Source organism: Bos taurus, chromosome 15 (genome assembly GCF_002263795.3).
Source record: "Bos taurus isolate L1 Dominette 01449 registration number 42190680 breed Hereford chromosome 15, ARS-UCD2.0, whole genome shotgun sequence".
NCBI lineage: Eukaryota > Metazoa > Chordata > Mammalia > Artiodactyla > Bovidae > Bos > Bos taurus.
The window spans coordinates 82,262,256-82,284,456 of record NC_037342.1 but is presented as its reverse complement, the minus strand read 5'-3'; the positions used below and the strand labels follow the sequence as shown (position 1 = coordinate 82,284,456).

Here is a 22,201-nt window from a genome sequence, read left to right as displayed (position 1 = left end):
CACAGGTGTCTCTTGGCAAGGCAGTACCAAATGTACAAGCCCATCCTGTTTCAGAGCTTTCCTCCTTAGAGACATTTCGGCGTTGGTCAAGATAGGCTTTGCCAACTAGCGTTTTAGCCTGGCTGGGGACATTCAGTAACGACTTGCGCATGTGCTGGGATGCCTCCCACACAGGCGGAGGCCAAGTAAGTTATGTAAATACTCCGGGAGTGTTTACATTAGGAGAGGAAGCATAACTCCCCACTCCATCCCTGTGGGTTGTGTACAATGAATTCCTTACAAAGAGTACATTAGACAGAGGAGAGAGAAAAGAGTAACTTTACAGGAGAGAATCTGATAAACACGACTTTGGTCAGGTGGTCAAGGCTAACTTCAGGTCACAAAGCATGTTGGTAGTATGTGCCCCTGATATGATATGACAATATTTTTTTAAATTTCCTGATATTTATTATCTATATTATTTATGGAAGTATGGTGGATTTACTATATTAGTTTCAGGTACAAAAGAGTGATTCAATATTATTATTATAATTATTATGATGGTGGTGGTTTAGTCACTAAGTTGTGTCCGGCTCTTGAGACCCCATTGACTGTAGCCCACCAGCCTCCTCTATCTATGGGATTCTCTAGGCAAGAATACTGGAGTGGGTTGCCATTTCCTTCTCCAATTATCATATAGTTATATATTTACTATAATTATAATTATTATATAATAATCATTAAAAATAATTATTATCCATTTGATTTTAATTGAAGTATCATTGATTTATAATATATTCGTTTCAGGTGTGCAGCACATCGTCAGATACATACATACATGTGCACATATCTCTACATGCATATACATGTCTGTATATGTGTGTACACGTGTCTATGTAGATACATCTGTGTATGTTGTTCTTGCCGTTTAGTCACTGCCAAGGTCCAGCCCCAGCTGATCCAGGGAGTTCGAAGTGGGGACGGCGTTGGCGAGGATCAGGATACAATAGCTTCAATTAGATATTAATTAGAGATATAAAGAGTAATAGAATGAGGATAGCTCAGTAGGAAAATTCAGTGGAGAAAAGAGGCTGAGTAGCTTGGTTTACGCGGGAGACCAATAAAACTTCAAGACAAGAAGCTTGCACCACTTACATAGGCTGCAGGCGTCCTTCCGTTCTCCCGAAGGAGAGGAGACACTGAGGCCTCCCCGGTCGGATCTTAGAAGCCCAGGCATAATTAGTAAGCATGGCGGGTTCCGCGCTCCAGATGGAGACTCAGCCAGAGTTTGAGAGAAAGAAGGACATGGGGAGACCAGTATTTTGAGGAACTGATCCCAATTCTTTATTTTCCATGGTCTACTTTTATACATTGAGATGTTATGCAAAAGTCACATGGGGTCAGCAGTCCTGACTTTTATCAAAGTCAGGTGCTTCATACAAATGTATACAGAGGTCTTAGGGGTGTTACATCATCTTCTGGCCAGGGGGCCTGCTGACAATTTATGACCCTCTCCTTGTGACAGCAGTCAGTCAACCAGGACACTTATTTCTCCAGGGGTGATTATTCTTAAAACAGATGCCACCCAAATAAAGTTACATTCCTATAGGGTATAGTGGGTTTTAGTTAAGGAAAGAATTTACTTAGCCTAAGGTCTAACGTGATTTGTATCAAAGGTTAATACTTATTTCTTCTATATATTCATTAATGTGTGTAAGGGCAGGGGATGTGGAGACTTAGCAACAAACATTGGCTCAACAAATGAAAAACCCTTCACCAATACAATTTCTAATCAGCCCACTATACTTATACAAATGGTTTTCTAACTTTTCTAAGGAACCTGTTTTTAGAAGGTTTAAAGCATCCCGTGCCTCTCATGGTTGGGAGGCTGTGAGCAATCACATGTGGCCAGACAAGCCTGTCAGGCAGGCCAGAGAACCTTCAGAGGAGTTTGTAGGTTAAAACACTCTTGTCACACCCAGGAGTTTTTATTAACTGGAGCTCTAAGTTAACTGCTTCTCCGAAAGAGGTGGTGGGGGACAGCCCCCCGTAAAGTCAGAGGTGTAGGTGAGAGCACAAAGTAGTAAAGTAGGCAGGCTCTGATTATGGGGGTAGATGCTCAAGGATTTCCAGGGGGACTCCTGAGGCTCGATCCCGCCTTGCGTATGTCGAGCCTCCTTCCTCACGACCTTTGCCACAGGCGGAGGGCCTGGCTCCCAGCAAGTCACTAAGTTGTGTGTGACTCCTTTGTGACCCCCGTGGACTGCAGCCCGCCAGTCTCCTCTGCCCATGGGATTTCCCAGGCAAGAACACTGGAGTGGGTTGCCACTTCCTCCTCCTATATATGTGTACATGGATGGAGGAGCCTGGTGGGCTGCAGTCCACGGGGTCGCTGAGGGTCGGACACGACTGAGCGACTCAGCAGCAGCAGCATATGTGTGTATGTAGTTATCCCAAGAATTAGATGTACTGAGTCTCGTCCCCTTTATATCCTTGTTATCTATGCTGTATACAGCACTGTGTACAGGTGAATACCAACCTCCTAATTTATGCCTCCCTAGACCCCCTCTCGCCTTTGGTCACCGTAAGTTTGTTTTCTATGTCTGTGAGTCTCTTTCCACTTTGGAAATAAATTCATTCATATTTTTTATTTTAGAGTCCACAGATGAGCAATACCATACATTTGTCTCCGTCTGACCTCCTTCACTTAGTACGATAATCTCTAGGCCCCTCCTTGCTGCTTCCAATGCCATTACTTCCTTCTCTTTGTGGCTGAGTCATATTCCATCACATATATGTACCACATCTTCGTTATCCATTCGGCCGTCGATGGACATTTAGCTTGCCTCCACCTCTTGGTTACAAAATGACACTTTGCCTCTGTGATCTTACTCTCCAAAACCCACAGCCCCAGTCCAATGGGTATGAGAAAGAAACATCAGACAAATTCCAATAGAAGGGCATTTTACAAAATAGTTGACCAGTACACTTCCTGTCAAGATCATAAAATACAAGAAAAGGCTGAGAAACTGTCACGACCAAGAGAAGTCTAAGCAGACCTAACAGCGAACGCAATGTGGGCACTAGCCGGCATCCTGGAGCAGGACAAGGACTTCGGGCAAAAACCAAGACATCTCTACAAAGTAACATGGTATTTAAGATAGCCCCCCTAGTAGCCTATAAATACACAGAAAATGGATATATTACCCTCTGAATTTCAGGAAACATATATCCTGACAGTTTGGATCATATGAGGATTTTGGAAATTCTAAAAGATTTCATTTGAGATTACTTCTAACCAAGCATTTAGCTACTCAGTCCAGGTGGCACAGTGGTAAAGAATTCGCCTGCCAATTTAGAAGATGCAAGATATGTGGGTTCGATCCCTGGATTGGGAAGATCTCCTGGAAAAGGAAATGGCAACCCACTCCAGTGTTCTTGCCTGGAAAACTCCATGGACAGAGGAGCCTGGCAGGCTACAGTCCATGCAGTTGCAAAGAGTCTGACACAACTGAGCGATTGACCCACACACCTAAGATTAACTGCAGCCCTAAGTGTTGCTACTGATGAACCTACGTATTTTTGAAGCCCTTAATTTCCATGTGCCAGACATTGTGGATAATGAGAGAAGAAGTCTTGGGTCCTGCCTTTAAGCAACTGAACTTAGGGGGAGATACTGTTGCTGCTGCTGCTAAGTCGCTTCAGTCATGTCCGACTCTGTGTGACCCCATAGACGGCAGCCCACCAGGCTCCCCCATCCCTGGGATTCTCCAGGCAAGAACATTGGAGTGGGTTGCCATTTCCTTCTGCCATGTGTGAAAGTGAAGTCGCTCAGTCGTGTCCAACTCTTAGCAACCCCATGGACTGCAGCACACCAGGCTCCTCTGTCCATGGAATTTTCCAGGCAAGAGTACTGGAGTGGGGTGCCATTGCCTTCTCCGAAGGGGAGATGGGGAAGATGAAAAAAACAAAAACAATGCTTACTTTTATTGTCATAAAACTGAGTATTATTCATCTTTGTTCACATTGCTTAACTTTAAAATAGGTATAGTAGCCCACCTCACAGATTTGTTAAAACCAGTTCCTTCGTGTACCTAGAAAAATGCTAGGTGCATAGGAAGGAGATTGACCATTACAGAATTTAGAAACCTGTTATCATTGCCTGTGGAATAACAATTCCATAGGTGATTCCCTGAACAGCTGGGGTGTATTCTGAATTGTCATTCTTTTTCATCCTTAATACTCACCTTTCTTTGAATCTGGCAGGTTTAGAAACAGTCCTTCCTACCACATTCTGTGTTTTTTCTTAACATCATAGATATGGATTTCAGGGTACAGCTGAATTCAGTGATGCTGGAAATCCCCTGTGGGTACTTATAAGCGAAGCCTGCAGTGTACGTGGCACCCACGAGCCTTCAGAATCAAACACGGGGGAGCCGGAGACCCAAAGTAAGAAGCGGTGTTATGGGTCGCCACATCAGGCTGGGGGACTACCTCCTGGAAACTCTTCTCGGTGTGCATATGGATGTACTGCGTTCAAGCACCACGCCTGTCTGCAGCTCTAGCCTGGATGTGTTCCAAGTATTTCTCTTCCCGCTGATCCTGAGGGATCACAGCACAGGCATCGGTAGACTTCGCCTCCCCAGCTGGACGGCCAGTAACACACACCAGGCTGCTGTCTGGCCCAGGGTCCTTCCCATCACACAGCCCCTCAGGCTCTTGCTGTCCCTGTGTCTTCACTTTCAGAGCTGCGTGGTCGAGCTCTACATCAGGTGTCTCAAACCAGCGCTCAAGGAGAAGCAGTGCTTATTTTCATCTTCAGCCTTCTCATAAGCAAATGTCCCCTTTACACACTGACCGTGTGTGTGTGCACACTCACGTGACTCTATGTCTTCTCCCACGGTCCGATACATCACATGCCGACGAGTGGAAATGTACAACCCTTTCCAAACAAAGCAAGCGGAAGAGCCTGCACTCTTCCTGATGTGCCATGAAAGGTGCCCGACTGAGTCACTGAGCCCGGAAAGAAGTCTGTGCACTTCAACCTGAGCAGTTTTTGGTCAGTTTCCCAAAGTCTGTTTTATGCAATTCAAACAATTTTTCCCCCCTGTGTTTTATCCAAATTATTCTCAAAGTTTTTCTAATTTTATCACTTTCTCTTTCCAAACTGGGGTGCTTGTCTTCCATGATTGTTTGTTTCAACACACAAGGCTTTATTTCCTGTGACTCGGAATTTCTAGCAGCTGGTGCCCTGGCATCCATGCTTTTTTTCAACCTCAACCTGAGAATTTCAAGCAGCTGGTGCCCTGGCTTTTATGCTTGTTTTTAACCTCAAGCTGAAAGAGCTCGCCCTCTAAGGCATTGGCCAACTGTGAGCTGTCTAAAACAATGCTCAGGTTTCCAATGAGGGTCCAGTCACTCTTCTCCAGAAGGGAAAGAAGTCTGCCATCCGCGGACATAGCCTTCTTATGCTTTCTCCTTTGAAAGCATAGACACAGAGTTTGTACTCATCTTTGTGAAGTTCCCTGCATTTGAGAAGAGTTTTTCTGGTCTTCCCAACTGTGTGAATATAAAATTTGACACAGTCAGTTGATGTGTTGTTAAACTGACCAAATACCTGTTCCTCTTTCCCTGTCTCGCTTCTCTTTGGAGAAAAGATAACTCTCACGTGGCGGTTTTCAGGAGAACACCTGAGAGGCCATTCCAAGGTTTAAGAATGCGTCAGTTCCTTCTGCGCTGTATACCAGCCTTTCTCTGCCAGGAGGAGTCCTCACTGCCTTTCTGACAGCCTCAGAGCTGCGGGCCTCCCATGAGCTCCCCCGTCACACGGAGCCTGTGCTTCCTTCCCTTGCTTGGCTTGATGTTTACATCCAGGGTAACATACACTGTCTCTTCTGGGGACACAGTTTGGTCTCTGGGTCCTTCAGCCTGGAGGTTGTCTATATTCTCTGAACTTGTCTTAGAGTCCATCTCCATTTGAGGAGTATTGGAATTATCCTGCTGGTTTTCACTGAGGTAAACAGAAATGTTAAATACTTTAAAATTATGAATGCAACAATAGTCTTTTATATTTCTCTTTGCTGCATACCATTCACAAAGTTTTTCATGGAAACGCAGAATGAATATGAAAAGGCCAGGGAATATAATTAAATCAGAATCTGAGTTGGGATCCAACATATAAGCCAGAAATATCTTATCAGTTAGATAAGTTCTTAACACTGCTACACTGGTGCAGTGTTTTCAGAGAAATATAAGGAAAGAAGCAACTTTTCCCCAAGTGCATCAAAAACAGAGATACTTAAATCTGAGTGTTTGTTACTTCGGGTCTTGGTTATAATTTTCAACTTCAAAATTTTTACTTTTTTTCAAGCATAGTGATGATTTGCACCAAAAAATTCTCAGTCTTCTTGTTGAAAAATTCAAGGAGCACTGTAGACTCAGAAAAAGAGATGATGGTTTGATATGATAACAGAGTCCAGTTAGTAGGGAGAGCCATGACTTAACTTTTGTAAACTTAAGGCCAAGTCTTCATTCCACTTCTGCCTTAGGCAACAACTCACTTTTCCTCACTTCTCATTAACAAATTGAGGAAAATAAAATTCTCTCTTCTTGCCTAACAAGGCTATGGTAAGAACAAACATCTTAAAAATTGCTTTATAAACTGTGAAGCACTGTGCAAATATAGATTATGCTTGTTACTGAATAGATCAGCCATTTTAGGGAACGGCATATATTTTCATGCTTTGCAATAGCATTCATATTATTTTCACTCTATAGCTTATTCTAATACGTTATATTTGATTTTATGGCTGTTGTTCAGGAAGTATTACAACTGTTTTTTTGGGGGGGGTTGAAGTTTCCTTTGATCTAGCAAAGAGTTATATTAAAACATCTTCCTGCCACCATCCAACTAAAACAAGAAGAATAAAATGGATGAGACAGATTTTAAATTATTTACTATTTCCTACGTACAATGAAGTTATTTATTGGCAAGAAGGTCTATGAAGCCCAGTCTCAAGGATGGCTAAGTTTAATACTGGTATATTTCACAAATAGCGTTTATAAACATACCTTAGGAAAGCAGTGCTCAGTACAGCTCTTACACTTTTCAGCTGAGTCCTTCTGTGAGGGCTGCTCAGAGCTCACGATGGCTTGAAGATGAACACACAATTCAGCTGAAACATGTTTCAGAAAGCGTCAAATTAGAGCAGTATCTTCAAGGCTATCATTAATTGTATAGAGACTAAGATTAACAGGGACCCCCTAACGCACCTGTCCCGTTCAGCTCCACCCTCACTTTCCTTAGAGATGTTAATTTAGCATGTAGACAGTTTATCCACTAATTACAGTGACCTGAACAATAAAACCTCCTTTTTATAGAGCAGCACACCAGACTTTACAAAAATTATCTCTAATTGCCAGTGCAATTATACCACGTAGGTATACCTTCGTTTTGCAGGCGCAGAAAGTATAACTTAGATGACTTGCCCTAGGCCAGACCTACAAAGCAGAGATGGAATTCAGATGCCAGGATAAATACCTTACAGATGGATTTTCTCCTGGAGAGTTGAAAAGTGTGTTCTAGATACACCGATGTTAAAATTCAGCCTCCATTTAAGACGGAGACAATACCGAGGTGATACCGTTGTAGGAAGACAGGTGGGAAGAGAACTCTGTTGTGCCATGAAGACAAAACAAACTTAGAGAGTCTGCCCAAGAAGACAGTGCGAAACTTTAGCTGCTGCTTTCGTTTTAAGGAGGTGCTTCCCCATCTGTCTTCCCGCTGACACCTCCCCAGAAGAGAATGAACAGTGTAAACCAAATAGTGAAATTTTCAGCAGTGATGTAAACCTCTAGAAAACTAAAGCCATGGACGGCAGCGGCCATCTGTCATCAGAGTCCCAACATGTGTCACAAAGCCTGGCACAGGGCAAGCCCTCAGCAAAGAAACATTCACACAGACATGGTCAGTGAGAGCATGAGGTGGCCTGTGAGCTCTGCCGTTTTAGAACTGCTTTTCATAGAGTACCTCATGTAAGCCTTACAGCCCTCTGAGATACACTAGACCTATGTCACTGATAAAGACTTTGAACACCCAGGCAGGTCAAACTATTTACTCGAGGTCACAAAGCCCCAGAAAGTATATTTCTCGTAATTTTTGATTATGAACATATTCAAACAGAGAAACAAGAGAATGGTACAATGCTGCTGCGGCTGCTGCTGCTGCTGCTGAGTCGCTTCAGTCGTGTCCGACTCTGTGCGACCCCAGAGACGGCAGCCCACCAGGCTCCCCGTCCCTGGGATTTTCCAGGCAAGAGCACTGGAGTGGGTTGCCATTTCCTTCTCCAATGCGTGAAAGTGAAGTCACTCAGTCGTGTCCGACTCTGAGCGACCCCATGGACTGCAGCCCACCAGGCTCCTCCATCCACGGGATTTTCCAGGCAAGAGTGCTGGAGTGGGGCGTCCTTGCCTTCTCCGAACGGCACAGTGAGCCTCTGATGCTCACACACAGGGTAATGCGCCCTTATGTTTGCTTGTTTACATCACCCTTGTGTTTTACATTACTTTACAGTTAGAAACGTCATGACATGTTCACCCTAATTGCCACTTTCCCTCTTTAAAAATTTTGGACTTTTTCTTATATCATCACAAAACTCATTTACTCAGACCAAGATGCAATTGAAGGATACATAAGTTGTCTTTAATTTTTGAGTCTGTCCTGTTCTAAAAAACAACAACATTGATTTATTGAAGAAAACAGAGACTTGTAGAGTGTTTACTTCCTGGGTGGCTTCTTCACCTTGGTGCTTAGTTTAGCTTCTAGCTCCTGCATTTCTGGTCAAGAAGTTACCTACAGACTGTGCTGATTCCACTCACTGTTTCACAGCAGAGCCTGAGCGCTGGCTTCATCGTTTCCTGGGACTGCGCTTACCAACAAACTCCCTTCAGCCTCTCTCAGCCTCAGTTCACTGTTAGCAAGGTGAGCGATGGTTCTCAGTCTGCCTTTCTGACCCCGCTTCCCCTCCCTCCTCTGTCCCCCCTCCCCTCTCCTCTCCCTTCCCCCCTTCTCTCCCTCCCTTCCCTCCTCTCCCTCCCCCCTCCCTCCTCCTCTGCTTTTCCCTTTTCTCCTCCCCTCCCCCAGGCCCCTCCGCAGTCTTCTCTGGCCGGGACTCCCCAGAGCCTGGCCGTGGCCTCATCCAGGGGCAGGACTCAGAGAGCGCAGGCCCCGGGCTTCCTTTAGGCCCACCAGCCAGCTCCGACCGGCAAACTGCACGATGGACGCAGCCACTGAGGTAACAGCCCGTACCTTCTGGGCTCCCCACACCTGCCCCAGCCCGGCCCAGCCCCTTCCTACCAGCCCCGGGCCGGGGTCCTGCCTGGCTGCCCAGGGCCCGGCCCTCTCGCTGAGCCCCTCGCCCAGGGCTGGGGTGCCGCGCCCGGGTGTCTGCTCCCTTGGGAAGGGCAGTCCTCCCAGCTCCGCAGGCGGCTGGCGAGGGGCGTGCTCCCACCTTTGCTCAGAAGAGCAGTCATGGAGGGAGGTGGGCTAAGATTTCGGAACTGCTGACTTTCTCGGAACCGTTGCTCAGCGGTCCCTTTGGAGACTCTCTTTCATTTCCTCCTGGCTTCTTTCAGCCTAGGCCTCCCGCCCCCCGCCCCCGCCCCCGCCCCTGCCTCTCCGGGTTCCTCTATTCTTTTGACAACTGGGAAAGCGGAAAGAGGATGGTTGGAGACACTTCACAGTGTCTGAGGCGCGGCTGGAGGCCCGCTGGAGCGCACGGAGGACGCGGCGGATGGGTGGGGGCGATGGGGCTGGAGCCACCCGGGCACTTTCCTGGGGTGTCCTTCCCAGCAGCCAGGATCGGACCCACGACGAGGACAATTAGGAAGAAACCGCGGATGCAGAGGACGTGGAAGACCTCGTCACAAATCGATTCTCCAAAGGTCTGAAAGTGCAGACGTTTGCCGGGACTGTGCATCTCAAAGCTGGCCGTCACACATCTCCGTCCGAAAGGGCTTGCAAAGCTCGGCACGCTCGGCGGAGAGCAAGCTTGCAGTATTTCACCCCGTGTTAGAGAAGGGATCGAAGTCGCAAAGCTGACGGCTTGGATGCAGCTTGACAGAGGAGTCTCCGTGTGTATAAGATGACAGGGTTGAAGAGTGCTCTTTGGTGACTACAATCTGCATGATGATTTGGGAGAACTGGACTTAACGCGCATGCAATACACTTCACGGAGTTGGTTACCGCTTCCTCTTCTGTGGGTCCTCTGGGGTTTGGAGAGAGGAACTTTTAAAAGGGCAACAGCAACAATGAAACCAACTTGCCCCAAAGTGTCCACCTCTTACTGTCCTTCTCCAAAATCGTTATAGGTTTCTGGATCTCTGCGGGCAGAGAGTGCAACAATCACCAGAGAATTAGTATCCAGCTTATCCTTTTCTTTTTTTATTGTGGATTCTGAAGCAGCAAATATTCAGCGACAGGTAAAACGTAATAAAGAATGTAGCTGTTGTAGTCGCTAAGTAGTGTCCGACTGGTTTGTGACCCTCCATGGACTGTAGCCCCCCAGGCTCCTTCATCCATGGGATTTCGCAGGCAAGAATACTGGAGTGGGTTGCCAGTTCCTCCTCCAGGGGATCTTCCCAAACCTGCATCTCTCCTGAATTGCAGGCAGATTCTTTACTGCTCAGCCACCCATAAAGAATACTAGGGTTGAAATTGCTGAGCGAGCTGAGCTATCCTGATGACTTCTAAACATTGAACAGCATCCTGATTTCCATCTGACTTATTAATATTTGATAGGCTTTGAGATATTGAGATATTGCCTGGAAATTAAGAAATGGATCTCAGAATGCTATGAACATGAGTGAAGTCATCCTTTTTGAAACAAGCACTGATATTGCTGAAACCACCACTTGTAAAGTAAGAAGACCTCTGATGGTAATAAATACAACCAGTTAGTCTACTGAGAATGTGTGCAAATGTGAGTCATTTCCTGTGGTTTTTCACCCCCTTCTTCCTCTTCTTCTTCTTCTTTTTTTTTTTTTTTTTGCCTTTTGCCCATTTCACAGAGAAGAAATCAGGTAAATTTCCTAGAGGCCACGGAACTAGTTGGAAGGGAAAAGAGTTTTAAGGCTTCAACTCTCAGAGCCTCACAGCCTTCTGGAGCTCTTCGGAGAGATGAGGTACCTTTCAGGTCCTCCATTTGCGATTTAAAAGATTGTCCCAGACCAGAGATTCCCCAACTTTTAGAAATGCAAATTCACAGAGCCCACACAATATGTTATGGTTTAACAAGTCTGGAGTGAGGCCTGATAATCTGCATCTTTCCCATATCACCATGGCGAGGGACTTCCCTGGTGGCCCACTGGTTAAGAGTCCATGGTCCCAACTCAAGGGGCCCAGGTTTGATCCCTGGTCAGGGATGTAGATTTCACAGGCCACAACTAAGCACTGAGAGCCGCAACGGAAGATCTGGTGTGCTACAATGAAGATCAAAGATGCTGCGTACTGAAGCTAGGACCCAGCATGGCCAAATAGATAAATGTGAAAAAACATATTACCCTAGTGCAAAACTCTGGACTGGATCATCTTATTCATTTTACTTTCTTATTGAAGTAGAGTTGATTTATAATATTATATTAGTTTCAGGTATATAACATAATGATTCAATATTTTTAGAGATTTTACTCCATTTAAAGTTGTTATAAAATATTGGATATTTTATGGTATATAATATATATTGTATATTTATATGTATAATATATATATAATATAGTAGAGACTATTCCTTGTTCTCTACAGTATATCCTTGTAGCTTATTTATTTTATGCATAGTAGTGCCTCTTGAACTATCCCTATCTTGCCCCTTCCCCCTTTCTTCTCAACACTAGTAACCACTAGTTTGATCTCTGTACCTGTGAATCTGTTTCTGTTTTCTTGTACTCACTGTTTTATGTTTTAGATTCCACATATAAATAATATCATATGGTTTGTCTTTCTCTGTCTGACTTCATTAAGCATAATCCCCTCCAGATCCATGCACGTGGTCGCAAATGGCAGAATTTCAATCATTTTTATGACTGAGTAACACTTCAATGTATATACCACATCTTTACCCATTTGTCTGTTGGTAGACATAGATTGTTTCCGTATCTCGGCTACTATAAATAACACTGATGTGAACACTGGACTACGCATATTGTGTCTTTCCAAGTTAACGTCTTCTGTTTGGATATATAACCAGCTGGATCACATGGCAGTCCTACTTTTAGTTTTTTGAGGAAACTCCGTAATGTTTCACATGTTGGCTGCACTCATTTAGATTCCCATCAATAGTGTACAGTTCAGTTCACTCTCTCAGTTGTGTCTGACTCTTTGCGACCCCATGGGCTGCAGCACGCCAGGCTTCCTTGTCCATCACCAACTCCTGGAGCTTGCTGAAATGCATGTCCATCGAGTTGGTTCCCCTTTCTCCACATCCTCACCAACATTTGTTATTTGCAGACTTAAAAATCATGTATTTATTTATTTATGATTGAGAGCTTTCTCCAGTGGCAGCGAGTGGAGGCTGTTCTTTCTCAAGGTGCTCAGGCTTCTCACTGTGGTGTCTTCTCTTGTTGCAGAGTGAGGGCTCTAGGTGCGTGGGCTTGGGTAGTTGCAGCACCTGGGCTCAGTCATTTCCGTTCCCCATGGGCTCAGTAATTTCGGTTCCCCATGGGCTCAGTAGTTGTGGTACATGGGCTTTTAGGTGCTCACAGCTGTCCCCTGAATTGGCAGGCAGATTCCTGCCCACTGTATCACCAGGAAAGTCCCTGTTATTTGTAGACTTTTGATGATAACCATTCTGACAGGTATCAGGTGATATCTCATTGTGGTTTTGATTTGCATTTTACTGAGTATTACTGATGTTGAACATCTTTTCATGTGCCTATTGGCCATCTGTATGTCTTCTTTTGAAAAATATCTATTCAATTCTTCTGTCATTTTTAAGTCAGGTTGGTTGTTTTTTTTTTTTTTTAAATACTGAGTTATATGAGCTATTTATATATTCTGGATATTAACCCCTTATCAGTCATATCATTTAAAAATATTTTCCCCCATTCAAGTAGGGCATTTTTATTTTTTTTCATTTGTCCATGGCTGCTTTTGCTGTGGAAAAGCTTTAAGTTTAATTGAGTCCCATTTATTTCTTTTCGCTTTTGTTTCCATTGTCTTAGAGGACAAAGTCAAAAAAGAAAAAAAAATACTGCACCAATTTGTGTGGGTTCCATCACCCTTAAAGCCAGTTGCTAATGAACAAACGTTGCCCTGCTCTCTCTGTCAGGTACTGTTCTATGTTCTTAGTTCAGTTCAGTTTAGTTCAGTCGCTCAGTCATGTCGGACTCTTTGCGACCCCATGAAATGCAGCACGCCAGGCCTCCCTGTCCATCACCAACTCTCGGAGTTCACCCAAACTCATGTCCATCGAGTCGGTGATGCCATTCAGCCATCTCATTCTCTGTCGTCCCCTTCTCCTCCTAGCCCCCAATCCCTCCGAGCATCACAGTCTTTTCCAATGAGTCAACTCTTCAGATCAGATCACTCAGTCGTGTCCGCCTCTTTGCGACCCCATGAAATGCAGCATGCCAGGTCTCCCTGTCCATCACCAACTCCCGGAGTTCACTCAGACTCACATCCATCGAGTCAATGATGCCATCCAGCCATCTCATCCTCTGTCGTCCCCTTCTCCTCTTGCCCTCAATCCCTCCCAGCATCAGAGTCTTTTCCAATGAGCCAACTCTTCACATGAGGTGGCCAAAGTACTGGAGTTTCAGCTTTAGCATCATTCCTTCCAAAGAAATCCCAGGGCTGATCTTCAGAATGGACTGGTTGGATCTCCTTGCAGTCCAAGGGACTCTCAAGAGTCTTCTCCAACACTACAGTTCAAAAGCATCTTCGGCACTCAGCCTTCTTCACAGTCCAACTCTCACATCTACACATGACCACACGAAAAAACATAGCCTTGACTAGACGAACCTTTGTTGGCAAAGTAATGTCTCTGCTTTTCAATATGTTATCTAGGTTGGTCATAACTTTCCTTCCAAGGAATAAGCATCTTTTAATTTCATGGCTGCAGTCACCATCTGCAGTGATTTTGGAGCCCTAAAAAATAAAGTCTGACACTGTTTCCACTGTTTCCACTGTTTCCCCATCTATTTCCCATGAAGTGATGGGACCGGATGCCATGATCTTCGTTTTCTCAATGTTGAGCTTTAAGCCAACTTTTTCATTCTCCACTTTCACTTTCATCAAGAGGCTTTTGAGTTTCTCTTCACTTTCTGCCATAAGGGTGGGGTCATCTGCATATCTGAGGTTATTGATATTTCTCCCAGAAATCTTGATTCCAGCTTGTGTTTCTTCCAATCCAGCATTTCTCATGATGTACTCTGCATATAAGTTAAATAAGCAGGGTGACAATATACATCCTTGATGTACTCCTTTTCCTATTTGGAACCAGTCTGTTGTTCCATGTCCAGTTCTAACTGTTGCTTCCTGACCTGCATACAAATTTCTCAAGAGGCAGATCAGGTGGTCTGGTATCCCCATCTCTGTCAGAATTTTCCACAGTTTATTGTGATCCACACAGTCAAAGGCTTTGGCATAGTTCAGAAAGCAGAAATAGATGTTTTTCTGGAACTCTCTTGCTTTTTCCATGATCCAGCAGATGTTGGCAATTTGATCTCTGGTTCCTCTGCCTTTTCTAAAACCAGCTTGAACATCAGGAAGTTCTCGGTTCACATATTGCTAAAGCCTGGCTTGGAGAATTTTGAGCATTACTTTACTAGCATGTGAGATGAGGGCAATTGTGCAATAGTTTGAACATTCTTTGGCATTGTGTTTCTTTGGGATTGGAATGAAAACTGACCTTTTCTAGTCCTGTGGCCACTGCTGAGTTTTCCAAATTTGCTGGCATATTGAGTGCAGCACTTTCAAAGCATCATCTTCCAGGATTTGGAATAGCTCAACTGGAATTCCATCACGTCCACTAGCTTTGTTCGTAGTGATGCTTTCTAAGGCCCACATGACTTCACATTCCAGGATGTCTGGCTCTAGGTCAGTGATCACACCATCGTGATTATCTGGGTCATGAAGATCTATTTTGTACAGTTCTTCTGTGTATTCTTGCCACCTCTTCTTAATATCTTCTGCTTCTGTTAGGTCCATACCATTTCTGCCCTTTATTGAACCCATCTTTGCATGAAATGTTCTTTTGGTATCTCTGATTTTCTTGAAGAGATCTCTAGTCTTTCCCGTTCTGTTGTTTTTCTCTATTTCTTTGCATTGATCGCTGAAGAAGGCTTTCTTATCTCTTCTTGCTATTCTTTGGAACTCTGCATTCAGATGTTTATATCTTTCCTTTTCTCCTTTGCTTTTCTCTTCTCTTCTTTTCACAGCTATTTGTAAGGCTTCCCCAGACAGCCATTTTGCTTTTTTGCATTTCTTTTCCATGGAGATGGTCTTGATCCCTGTCTCCTGTACAATTTCACGAACCTCATCCCATAGTTCATCAGGCACTCTATCTATCAGATCTAGGCCCTTAAATCTATTTCTCACTTCCACTGTATAGCCATAAGGGATTTGATTTCGGTCATACCTGAATGGTCTAGTGGTTTTCCCTACTTTCTTCAATTTAAGTCTGAATTTGGCAATAAGGAGTTCACGATCTAAGCCACAGTCAGCTCCCAGTCTTGTTTTTGCAGACTGTATAGAGCTTCTCCATCTTTGGCTGCAAAGAATATAATCAATCTGATTTCGGTGTTGACCATCTGGTGATGTCCATGTGTAGAGTCTTCTCTTACACATGGACATCACCAGATGGTCAACACCGAAACTGTTAATTCAACTCTTAACAATGTTTAAATCCTCACACCACCTTTGCAAAGTGGGGACAACTTTTAGCACCCCCATTTTGCAGAGGAAGAACCTGGCCCCAAGGCTTTTGCCTCTAGAACTTTCTTCCTTCCTATTGTTAGCTCAGTCTCCAGGATGCCACCCCACCTCTGTCCTTTCCCATCCAGTCTGTTCCACTTCGGGCAGTCCTCTCTCCATGACCCTCCATGCAGGGGATGAGATCAGTGCCCACAGCTTCCTCCCAGGAAAGTCCCGGGAGGCCTACTCAGGCGTCCGCAACAACGGTGTCTCCTCGCCCTGGGTGGGCCCTGCCTGTAGACAGAGACCTGGGGTCGGGGGGACGGGGAACAGAGCTGGGGCAAAGATTGACATCCCCCACACCCAATGGCAACACTGCTGTGAGATGGCTTCCCAAGCCTCAGGTCTTTGGGGCAGAGCTTGAAGCCTTCTGGAAACTGGTTTTCCCTCTCTGGGAGCTGGAGGTGATAGCAGAGAGCTGTGAAATGGGAGATCTGGGACGTTCTATCACCTGATCTTTTGAGACCCTTCTATTGCTCTGAAGGAGCCAGCCCTGGGATTGGTTTGGCCTCTTGGGGCTGACTCAGCCTTCTTTCAGTTTACTCATGACCTGCCTCACCCTCACTAGGTAGTTCAGTTCAGTCGTGTCCGACTTTTTGCGACCCCACAGACTGCAGCACGCCAGGCCTGCCTGTCCATCACCAACTTCCAGGGCTTGCTCAAACTCGTGTCCGTCGAGTCGGTAGGTGGAGGAGGTCTTAAATACCCGTTTCTCCATCACTGATAATACCCTGGATTACTGTAAAAATGGAAAGGGATTCTTGGATCAGAATTAAGGAATTTACTTAGATTAACTTAGTAGTGTTGGTCACTCAGTCATGTCGGACTCTTTTGTGACCCCATGGTCTGTAGCCTGCGAGTCTCCTCTGTCCATGGAATTTTCTAGGCAAGAATACTGGAGTGGGTTGCCATTTCCTTCTCCAGGGGATCTTCCTGACCCAGGCAGGTTCCTTCCTTACTGTCTGAGCCACTAGGGAAGCCCAAATATAATTTAAGTGCTATGCAAATAGTTGAAGATGAGTGGCAAATTCAAGTTTTGCTTTTTGGAATTTCACAGATTTTTTTTTTCCAAATATTTTCCATCCTTTGGTTCAATCTATGGATACGCAGATACATAAGACCGACTGTGTTTTCTTCTTTCCAAATACCTGCAAAGTACTTCTGGCCCTGAAAAGAGTAGGCTGAGTCCTTAGATACATTTTAAGTTATATTACATATATAATATATTACATATTCGGAAGTTTCTTTTCCTCCTTAAACTTTGTTTTAATGGGTCCCCAAATTCTGTAACAGTTTTGGCCAAGCTGTCTCCATTAAAAAGTACTGATTCAAAACTTCCACGCACAAAGTACAGAGGCCACAAAACACCAACCTTAACTTTCCTTCCTAGCCTTTTTATAGTAGCAACAACAGCAAAAGCAGGCTGGTGTCAAAGCCAATTGTAGACATTTTCTATGCCCTGAGGGCTTCCCTGATAGCTCAGTTGGTAAAGAATCTGCCTACAATGCAGGAGACCTTGGTTTGATTCCTGGGTCGGGAAGATCCCCTGGAGAAGATATAGACTACCCAACCCAGTATTCTTGGGCTTCTCTTGTGGCTCAGCTGGTAAAGAATCTGCCTGCAATGTGGGAGACCTGAGTTCAATCCCTGGGTGGGGAAGATCCCCTAGAGAAGGGAAAGGCCTGGAGAATTCCATGGACTGTATAGTCCATGGGGTCACAAAGAGTCGGACACAACTGAGTGACTTTCATTTCTATGCCCTGAAGCCTGGCAATTAATGTATTTTACCACCCTCTCCTCCCTTGCAGGCAATAGTGGAAATAGCTGAACCACATTATTGGAGTGATAGACTCAATAGCCAGATTTCACGGTGAGTGGACGTCTTTTTGTTGTTGTTCAGTCGCTTGGTCGTGTCTGACTCTTTGTGACCCCATGCACTGCAGCATACCAAGCTTCCTTGTCCTTTACTGTCTCCTGGAGTTTGCTCAAACCCATGTCCATTGAGGTGGTCTTTTAGTTCTACTTAATTGTCCAGCTGACCAAACAAACAGAAAGGGCTGCAGCCAATATGCTCAATGAGGCTGGATGGACATGTGTTTCACCAGCAAGGTGTGGGCCATTTTCTGATCTTCCTTCTTTGCTGCCCTTGGCAAGGTTGGATAAAGTCCACGAGGATTGTGCAGCAAAGACAGGAAGGAGAGTGCTGGAGGAACCCCACCATAGGGGCCTCATCTTTAGCTGGTTTATATGGGGCTTCCCCGGGGACTCAGTGGTAGAGAATCTGCCTGCCAATGCAGGAGACTTGGGTTCACTCCCTGGGTCTGGAAGATCCCCCTGGAGAAGGAAATGGCAGTCCACTCCAGTATTCTTGCCTGGGAAGTCCCATGAACAGAGGAGCCTGGCGGGCTACAGTACATGGGGTCAGACACAACTGAGCGACTGAACAGCAACAAGATGGTTCCAGCACAATTATCTGTTGGGTTAGGTTTCCCATGAGCATGCTTTATGGGTTAGCTCTTCTGCATCTCTCATTGACCTGTGTCTAAGAACTATCCTAGGGTCTATGTGTCTGATTTCTGTATAACCCAGTGATAAGCTATACCTACAGTTTTCGTGGAGAATGTTACTAGAACCACTACTTGTCTGGCCCACTCAGTTGGACCCATCTTTGGTTCAGAGGAAGGGGTAGTGTTCACAAGGCAGGTATGCGCAAGCAGTGGCACAGGACACTGAGAGAGGCGGTCTTCACTTGTGTACCAGTTGAAAAAAAAAATAAGTCTGAGGATCTGATTCAGCTAATTTGGAGCTGCCCTGAATAATGTTCAGTGTAGATTTAGTTGCAACATCAGGATCATGTGATTTGCAATCTTTGAGTGTGGTTGCAGCAGGAGGAGCCTTGGGCTTCCAGGATTTGACAAGAGGGTCCACCGTTCTCAAAATGTCTTAAAGTATCCTTCTGGTTAAAGTTATAGTGCACTTTTTGTTGTGAAATTGTTCTTTTCAGTTTCAGTAAATACTAAAGCAGGAAATGTCAGTCCACATTGCCTGGCAGAGAAAGAATGAGTCAGATGTTGAGAGAACCTAATTCTCTGTTATTCAAGTAGTTGTTAGGAAAGAATGCTTGCCTGTTGAATAAGTACTTGGGCTCTCGGATTATTAGTAATTATAACCCAGTAAATAATTATCGTGTGTACCTCATGTTATTATTACTATTTACTTTGGACTGCCCCGTCTCTGCTGCTGCATGTGAGCCTTCTCTGGTTGTGACCAGTAAATAATTATCGTGTGTATCTCACGTTATTATTACTGTTTACTTTGGGCTGCCCCGTCTCTGCTGCTGCGTGTGAGCCTTCTCTGGTTGTGATCAGTGGGGGCGACTTTCTAGTTGCAGGGTGTGGGCCTCTCACTGTGGTGGCCTGGGCACATGGGCTTGTTGTCATGCAAAACGTGGGATCTTCCCAGATCAGGGATCGAACTTGTGTCCCCTGCATTGGTAGGAGGCTTCTTAACCACTGGACCATCAGGGAAGTCTTCACATATTGGTATTAGATTGAAGAATATCATCACATTTTTCTCATCAAGTCTATCTCTCTGCCAATTTTCTTGATAGACTTCCCATAAAAGCTCTTTCAAGTCTAAGATCTCATTTTTCTGTAGCAAATTTTGTCTTGTAAGGACAAAAAAAATGAGGCTTAGGATAATATAACCTTCCTCCAAAGAGACGTCGCCATTCATTCTGGGAGATGGCTGGGTGGGAGTCACTAACCTAACCTAGGCTGTGCTGTGTTGTGCTTAGTTGCTTCAGTCGTGTCTGACTCTTTGCAACCCCGTGGACTGTAGCCCACCAGGCTCCTCTGTCCATGGGGATTCTCCAGGCAAGAATACTGGTGTGGGTTTCCACGCCATCTTCCAGGGGATCTTCCCAACCCAGGAATCGAACCCAGGTCTCCTGCATTGCAGGCGGATCTTTATTGCTTGAGTCACCAGGGATCATCCAGGTTAGATCATCTTAACTTAGTTGGGGTCGAGAATGTTTTCCGACTTGAGTCCCTGTGAAGGTTGGGATATTTGGGGGACATTCTTATACTGACAGGCAACATTTTGTTCCCATATAAAATTCTGCAGTGTTTACTAGATCCCCCACCACTTGATAGGCCTTAGATTCTAACTTTTGCCTCTGCTTCCCTCAGCTTCATGATTTGTTTCAAATGTCTGGTTAGCTAGTCAGATGCTCAACCATCTCCTCTGAAAATGGCAGGTGCCTCTAATGTAAAAGCAACATGAACAACAGAGCTCATCCTTTGAACCTATTTTCTCACTTGAATATTGGTCCTGTACTTCCTGCTTTCATAATGCTTTGATATCTTCACGCAAGTGTTTCCTATTTTTTGTCTATATTTTCAAGTTAATCAGTGTGCCTGCATGTGTATGCAGGGTGGGAAGACTGGTTTGAATACCCATTCCACCAGTACCAGAATTCTAAGACTAATCTTTCATATTGCTAAATTCCAATAGCAGTTGAATTCAAAACCTCTCCTGTCTTATACGTAAAATTTAGAACCTTCATTTACAAAGGGTAAGCTTCCTAGAATTGGAGTTCCGGTATTTGGGAGGCTTCTAAGACTTGGAAAATATCAATCACTAACGTTGAGAGAAGACTCTACACATGGACATCACCAGATGGTCAATACCGAAATCAGATTGATTATATTATTTGCAGCCAAAGATGGAGAAGCCCTATACAGTCAGCAAAAACAAGACCAGGAGCTGACTGTGGCTCAGAGCATGAATGCCTCATTGCCAAATTCAGACTTAAATTGAGGAAAGTAGGGAAAACCACTAGACCATTCAGGTATGACTGAAATCATCCCTTACGATTATACAGTGGATGTGAGAAATAGATTCAAGGGATTAGATCTGAAAGACAGAGTGCCTGATGAAGTATGGATGGAGGTTCATGACATTGTACAGGAGACAGGGATCAAGACCATCCCCGAGAAAAAGAAATGCAAAAAAGGAAAATGGCTGTCTGAGGAGGCCTTACAAATAGCTGTGAAAAGAACAGATGAGAAAGGCAAAGGAGAAAAGGAAAGATATACCTATTTGAATGCAGAGTTCCAAAGAATAGAAAGGAGAGAAAAGAAAGCCTTCCTCAGTGATCAGTGCAAAGAAATAGAGAAAAACAATAGAATGGGAAAGACTAGTGATCTCTTCAAGAAAATTAGAGATACTAAGGGAACTTTTCATGCAAAGATGGGCACAATTAAGGACAGAAATGGTATGGACCTAACAGAAGCAGACAATATTAAGAAGAGGTGGCAAGAATACACAGAAGAACTATACACAAAAGATCTTCATGACTCAGATAATCATGATGTGATCACTCATCCATAGCCAGACATTCTGGAATGTGAAGTCAAGTGGGCCTTAGGAAGCATCACTATGAACAAAGCTAGTGGAGGTGATGGAATTCCAGTTGAGCTCTTTCAAATCCTAAAAGATGATGTGGTGCTGCACTCAATAGGCCAGCAAATTTGGAAAACTCAGCAGTGGCCATAGGTTGGAAAAGGTCAGTTTTCATTCTAATCCCAAAGAAAGGTAATGCCAAAGAATGTTCAAACTACCACACAATTGCCTTAATCTCACACGGTAGCAAAGTAATGCTCAAAATTCTTCAAGCAAGGCTTCAACAGTATGTGAACCGAAAACTTCCAGATGTTCAACCGGGGTTTAGAAAAGGCAGAGGAACCAGAGAACAAATTGCCAACATCCATTGGATCATTGAAAAAGTAAGAGAGTTCCAGAAAACCATCTACTTTTGTTTTATTGACTATGCCAAAGCCTTTGACTGTGTGGATCACAAGAAACTGTGGAAAATTCTTAAGAGATGGGAATACCAGACCACCTGACCTGTCTCATGTGAAGTGTGTGTACAGGTCACGAAGCAACAGTTAGAACTGGACATGGAACAACACACTGGTTCAAAACTGGGAAAGGAGTACATCAAGGCTGTATATTGTCAGCATGCTTATTTAACACATATGCAGAGTACATCATGAGAAATGCTGGGTGGGATGAAGCACAAGCTGGAATCAAGATTGCTGGGACAAATATCAATAATCTCAGATATGCAGATGACACCACCCATTATGGCAGAAAGTAAAGAAGAACTAAAGAGCCTCTTGATGAAGGTGAAAGAGGAGAGTGAAAAAGTTGGCTTAAAGCTCAACATTGAGAAAACGAAGATCATGGCAT

At 44.5% G+C, this 22,201-nt stretch overlaps 1 protein-coding gene and 1 long non-coding RNA gene across 3 annotated transcripts; one reads left to right on the top strand and one right to left on the bottom strand.

The window, feature by feature from the left end:
- Positions 1-1,299: 1,299 nt before the first annotated feature.
- FAM111A (FAM111 trypsin like peptidase A) lies at positions 1,300-8,940 on the bottom strand. Its single transcript, XM_070556463.1, is given in 8 exon segments — positions 1,300-4,298; positions 4,301-4,384; positions 4,387-4,422; positions 4,425-4,775; positions 4,778-5,025; positions 5,027-5,989; positions 7,051-7,154; positions 8,857-8,940. Coding segments are annotated over 6 exon segments (1,017 nt in total). The 5' UTR covers positions 5,242-5,989; positions 7,051-7,154; positions 8,857-8,940; the 3' UTR covers positions 1,300-4,215.
- On the top strand, positions 8,873-20,999 carry LOC112441663 (uncharacterized). 2 transcript variants are annotated; one of them, XR_009490731.1, is made up of 4 exons: positions 8,873-8,959; positions 9,122-9,272; positions 9,613-10,458; positions 17,755-20,999. It is a non-coding gene; the product is annotated as an uncharacterized lncRNA (long non-coding RNA). The 2 variants fall into 2 exon arrangements; XR_009490730.1 differs by lacking the exon at positions 17,755-20,999 and having other exon boundaries at positions 9,613-10,947.
- The last annotated feature ends 1,202 nt before the right edge of the window (positions 21,000-22,201 follow it).